Source organism: Trachinotus anak, unplaced genomic scaffold, assembly GCF_046630095.1.
Source record: "Trachinotus anak isolate AG129_WGS33_773 ecotype Australia unplaced genomic scaffold, CSIRO_AGI_Tana_v1 ptg000011l, whole genome shotgun sequence".
NCBI lineage: Eukaryota > Metazoa > Chordata > Actinopteri > Carangiformes > Carangidae > Trachinotus > Trachinotus anak.
Genome location: NW_027273862.1, coordinates 18,982,864 through 18,988,948, shown reverse-complemented (window position 1 = coordinate 18,988,948; position 6,085 = coordinate 18,982,864). Strand labels below are relative to the sequence as shown.

The 6,085-nt window shown below is 41.3% G+C and overlaps 1 protein-coding gene across 1 annotated transcript; it reads right to left on the bottom strand.

The window, feature by feature from the left end:
- Positions 1–318: 318 nt before the first annotated feature.
- ist1 (IST1 factor associated with ESCRT-III) lies at positions 319–5,838 on the bottom strand. Its single transcript, XM_071488706.1, has 10 exons — positions 5,701–5,838; positions 5,017–5,122; positions 4,684–4,864; positions 4,458–4,545; positions 4,253–4,336; positions 4,032–4,142; positions 3,745–3,939; positions 3,025–3,126; positions 2,444–2,489; positions 319–2,326 (listed from the first exon to the last, which is right to left on the bottom strand). Exons 2-10 carry the CDS (start codon positions 5,102–5,104, stop codon positions 2,160–2,162), a joined length of 1,062 nt encoding a protein of 353 aa, XP_071344807.1. The 5' UTR covers positions 5,105–5,122; positions 5,701–5,838; the 3' UTR covers positions 319–2,159.
- Positions 5,839–6,085: the final 247 nt, after the last annotated feature.

The window sequence follows — 6,085 nt, the reverse complement described above, 5'->3', positions numbered from 1 at the left end:
GAACCATCTTTTTCTGCATGGTCTCACAAACATAAACCTGATTCTGGTTCCTGGGCCACACATTCAGACATGCTGGCCATGAACAGCACTGTGATGTAAGACAGACAATGACCTATATATATATATATATATATATATATATATATATATATATATAATCCTTTGTTAGGTCACTGCCACTCAAGCATACTGCATCTCCTTAGTAATAATTTGTTACCTTGACTCTGAGGACCCCTGCTGTTTGTCATTTGACATTACAGTGTTGTGAAGCAGAGGAACCAATGTAAACAATGTGATAGTGGAAAAACCTTACCAGTGTGCAGTTCAAAGTAATCTTTTATTAAATCGGTATTTTAGTATACAGTGGGGAAAAAAATCTTTTTTTTTTTTATACAAGACACGATTTTGTGTCTCAAGGTTTAGCATGAAAGAACAGTTCAACATAGAAAAGACAGTGAGCAGATCACAGTTCTGTAGTGTTAATAATCTCTCTCTCTACTTCCTCCAACAGATGTAAAACCTATAAATACACTTTTGTCTACCACCTAGCTGGAAAGCTTTTTCAATGTGCCTCCAGAGATTGCTGAATCATTTTATTCAAGGCCACTGTTCATTTGCCATGCAAGCAGAGCTTGGTATGTTTAGGTTGCAGCAATGCGTCACATCTGCACAACAGCAACACCCTCTCACTCCCATTTCTCCAGAGGAAATAGAAACCTCTATTGGCAGTACAGATGTGTTGTTTTTTTCATCTGATACACAAAATTCAACTCAACAGGTTTTACAGAAGTGTTTACAGGTGAAGCAAATAAAGCAAAGTCTAATCTTAACAACTGAGACTCCAATGGAGGTAACGTATCCAGTCTTGAGAGATAACAAATACAAGGCCTCTGATGAGAGATGATAACTAAGGCAAGTGCTCATGTACATACAGTATAAGACACATGCACACAGAAGGAAAACAGAGACTTGGTGGTGTCAATATTTGCCTCTTATCAATCAAATCAGGTTGTAGTGTGACTGTTTATGTCTGCACACATTTTGTTTGCAAATGAAGTACTTCAAAATTAAGAAAGTGCAGGTATTTGGTAAAACTGACATTCAAAATGGCAAAAAAACAACTTTATTTGGAGATAGTGTATATAAAACAGATTTGTCAAATATTGAACAACTCCCTACTACCAAACTCTTTTTGCTGTACAGTTAAATCATTCAGGTTAATAGGTCTATCTATATCATTGTAGATGTATTATATTACAGATTTCCATACACTGTTTTATCACCTTAAGTCACTACCCCATCATCCCTGTAACAGATGAACAGAACATGTTTGACATGTGTCACCATGAGCTTTTTCCAGTATGAATAAACCTTGAAGTTTGAGAAGCTCAGAGAGTGAGGAGTGTTTGAAAAATGTCCTTACCCCTGTGACAACACTGCCTGACTGTGCAGGACACTAAAAATATGGCTTCTGTCTGTCCCAATAGCTTGATGAAAACAAATTGTTGGGTAATGTAGCCTCACCTTAGAAACAATATGTACACTTTGTTAGCATGACTGCCAGCTTCCCACCAAACTGGGGCAGCCAGTTGGGCTTGTTTGACTAGTCTGAGACAGGACTCAGTGACACAGTGGCAAAGATCACAGCAACACAGCATGTGCAAAGTAGAATCAAGGGATGTGTTGTAAATATTAGTCAGACCCTTAACCCCGGGAAAAGCAACAATTAAAATCTAGGTTTGATTATACAGTATATCACACAGACAAATGGGAAAAGTTAAAAGTCGGTGTGATCTTAAATGAGAGGATGTGAATACCGGTCAACACTAACATGATTGTATGTAATATATGATGTGTTATGTAGAAAGAAATTAAAACATATGGTACTCATTAGTACTGCCAGCAGAAGTTAGATTTCTGATAATTGACAAGGTCGAGTGAGCAACCACACCCTCTGCAAGCTGGTCATATTTATATAAATGAGGTAAGAATATATGTATGTTTAATATCTGTTTAAGATGACTTCACCATGAAAAGGGGAGAACTATCCAAATCTGATACAGAGCCTTTAAGATTTTCCATTTCCTGTTCTGAGCTGTGTGGGTGATGACACAGGCCTGTGTGTGTATGTGTGTAATTATAGATCAGGGACATAGCAATTAAGTCTTCTTCTTCAGCTCCTCAAACCGCCTTGTTAAATCATCAAAGTCGATGTCATCCGAGGTGGTGGTGTTTCCGCCGAAGGAGGATGTGGGGAGTGTGTCGGGAACAGAGGGGAGTTCTGGGAGAGCGTTGTTGTCATATAGCTGAGACGAAGGTCCAGGACCTGAGGAGTAATATATGGTAAAAGAAAAATAACAATGATGAGTTTCTCACAAGTTGTAGGAAAGAAAGAAAACATCACCAGCTTCATCCACTGATGGTGACTGTTGGCAGAACTCACCTACAGCCTGGGAAGGAACAGAGGGTTTGTCTGTTAGGTCATCAATCTGAAACACAGAGAAAGTGTGTCAGGAATCATGTCATCTTCACACTGTATTAAAACAATATTATATGTGTTAGTGTTTAGAGAGAATTGTAGAATATATTATATATTATAATATATTAAATGATGCAGACATAAACACAAACATTAAGGAAAGAAAATAAAAGGGAAAACGGCAGGGGATTTTTGAGAAACCATCACCTTTAGTGCGTGACACAAAAACAGATTTTAGGACCTAACTAGCCTAAGTGCTCTCTAAAATCCACTTAACACTTTCATCTATTCATTTCAATCCCAGTCAGAGCAGCTGATCAAGTCACAGTTAGTGGTTACAGTGTTAGCATTTTCACGCTGCCTATACCATGCGGATGAAGCAGAATCTTGGCCTGTGCTGAGAAATAGTGTAAAAGTGTAGACAATGGACAAAATTGCAAGCAAACTGAATGAACTGCTCTTCCCTGAGTGGTGCCCTGCCCTGTCCATCTGCCCGTCTGTGGGAACAGGAAGGGGGCATGGATGGGAAGGTTTCAGTCACTTACAGACTCGTATGTGGGGGGAGAAGTGGGCAGCTGGGGGGGCTGCCCTCCTCCCATGGGGTGCTGGAAGTTGTTGTAGGTTCCGAGGGGAGCATTAAACGGTTCCTAGAGGAAGACAAAAGTCAAGTTCAAGTCTGTGGGAGGCAGCTGACAGCTGTAAATTCGTATTTCTTATCTCCTTCAAGCCCTTTAAAACGAGGATGACAAACTACAGTTGTTTTCAGACCATACATCACATTTTGGGTGTAATGGTCACTGGTAAAACATCATTTTTCTCACATCACCACAGGTCATAGCATCATGATAACAGTCTTTCATGCAATAATCACCAGCAGCTGTGAAGGACTTTGAGAGTTTTTAAAATGGGCCAGAGAAAAATATATCGCTGATGATAATCTATAGACCTCTCTGCAGGCAGCTTTTGTTGGAAACTGTTTCGGGAGAAAATACCAAGCACTGCCCACAGAGATGTTGTAATATAAACATGTTTTAAATCTCTATATTACTGTTTGTTTGTACTCCACTTGAGGATTCAGTAATCATCAAGATCATAATGTACGTACCAATAATTTTGGTAGGTAATTGCTATGACGATCGATGGTCGTTGTGATAACTGAAGATTTCATACATGTTGCCCCTTCCAATTGCACTCTCACGTTTTCACTACATGCGAAACTCACAACACAGTCATAAAAAATGGGGTCTTTAAATAGAATTCCTTACGGCTCCTTTGGGAGGTGGATAGTTGAAAGCTGTTGGCATAGGCATGGGCATAGGCATGGGCATGGGCATAGGCATGGGCATAGCAGCAGCAGGGGGTGCACTGAAACCTCCACCGCCTCCTCCTCCTCCTCCTCCAGACTTCTTGTCAGTGTCCACGTCTATCAGGTCTGCCTCTTCCCCATGACCCACCTCTGGCTGTCCAGAGACAAAGGTGGATGAGTGGTAAATAAACAGAAAGTATGACTTAATTCTTCATGATGAGTGATAACTGATTCGTAAATGCTCACCCGGACCATGGCGTCAGGTTCGTAGGGCACATTATAGTTCTTGGCGATCTCTATCAGGTAACGCTCCACCAAGATCTTGGGAGGTGCCTCCACACTCAGTTTGTGCATCAGCTATACACATAACAGATATTTGATCAAATGCCGCTAAAGATTTTCCAAACTAAAGGTTCATACATTCTTGAACAGACTCATGGCCAGTCAGTGGAAAAAAAATTACCTACCCTGTCATTGACTGTGCCAATCTGGTTTGTCCTGCACAGCTTACCATACTCCTTGCTATACTTTGCACATAGCTGTTCAGATACCTGAGAGAAGCAGAGCAGAGATAAGACTGTCAAGACCGGTCTAATAGGAATAAATGGACAGAACCTGTTTAAGATTGTTGGAAATGCTGCCAGCACTCATTTATATTTAGACAGTACTTACAATTTTTAGTTCTGACACCTCTGACTGAAGACGAGGCGCTGCCCAGATGAGGGTGGACACTGCCTCCTGTAAGCCTGGATCCAGTTCCCTATGGAGAAACAGAGACAGGGTTAACAAGATTGAGCAAGCAGACAACGTTAATGGCAAAGTGTAAAAGCCTCATACTCCCCAGAGTCGATAATTGATGCACAGTGTGCATTAGTATGGTCAGTACTTCAGTACTCACTTCATAGACTGAATGAGGCCAAAGCGAGCTAGCAGCAGGTCGCAGTAAAGCTCCAGGATCTCCATGGCTTCCACAAGATAGTCCTCTCTGATAATGTGTTCCACACGGATCCGAGCCCGCTCATCCTTTCCTGATGACAGGTAATCGGCGATCTCCTTCCTTGCCTTTTGAGCGAGCTCAGCTTCATTGTAGATTAGTGAATGGGAGTGGAAAAGGGTAAGACATCAATACAGGCAGGACCAGAAAAATGAAACACATTTGTCTTGCAAACAGGTACCCAGTGACTCCACATCAGTTGTAGGAAACCAATGTCTTACTCAGCTCAGGACTCACTTTTCTTTTTCTCAAGGAGTTTGAGTCGGTTGATGACCAGTCGGAGGTTCACTCTTAGCCTCTCTGCTTTGAATCCTCCTCCCAGCATGATGATGATGAGGAAGGACTAATTGTGAACAGGAGAGAAGCAGAAGCATTCAACCGAAACCAACCTAGAATCCATCTAACCTCACCCCCACCTCTGAACCGGTGACTCACTTAATCATGTGAGCATGACCAACCCATCGCAACAGAATGACTCCGCAGATTTACTCCAAACAAATACAACACACTGACACACATAAACACCACGAAAACATTGAGTTCGCTCGCTAACGAAAACTACGTAGCATTAAAGCACCTAGCTTTAGCCTGACGCGACGGACAGCTAATGAGACTACCTAAGGCGTACTACTTTAGACGTGACCCTCATACCTATTTTATTTCGCGTTTTCTACGAATAAACTTAACCATAGTGTTAGAGACATGTTTAGACATTAGAAACGCAAACCTGTGTCAAACCTGACTGTAAGCTAGCCAGTGCTTTGTTAGCAGCCTTGTGTTCTGTAATCGTTTGCGCTAGCTACCTAGCTCAACGCTAACAACATCAAAACAAATAAATTGTGATCGAACAGGTCCGAGTAGTCTGGAAAAAATTAGGTAAGTTCAGAGCGACCAACAGTTAACGAAGCGGCAGTAACTTACCTGTAAATATTGGTCAAGTGTACACACCAACTTATTTGGGTTTCTGTCTGTGTTCCGTCGCCTGGTTCACTTCCGTGATGATCTTCAACGACGTCATGGGAATTTTCCCTTGAGGGGCGGGGTCTGCGCACTTACCGTCAAACAACAGGTACGATCAGGTACGTTTGTATCATCGATAGTTTGGATGCTGGATTCAAAAATATTTTTTATTGTACAACTCATAACCTGGAATATGGCATTTTGTTTTTACTCTTTCGTCCTTAAATTCCAGAGAGAAATATTGTACAAGGGAAAATTTACTGGTACAGCTGTATCCAAACGTTTTAGCCGAATTTTATTGATTTTTTTAAACGAAAAGAAGTGAAAACAACCCCTGCAGCCGACA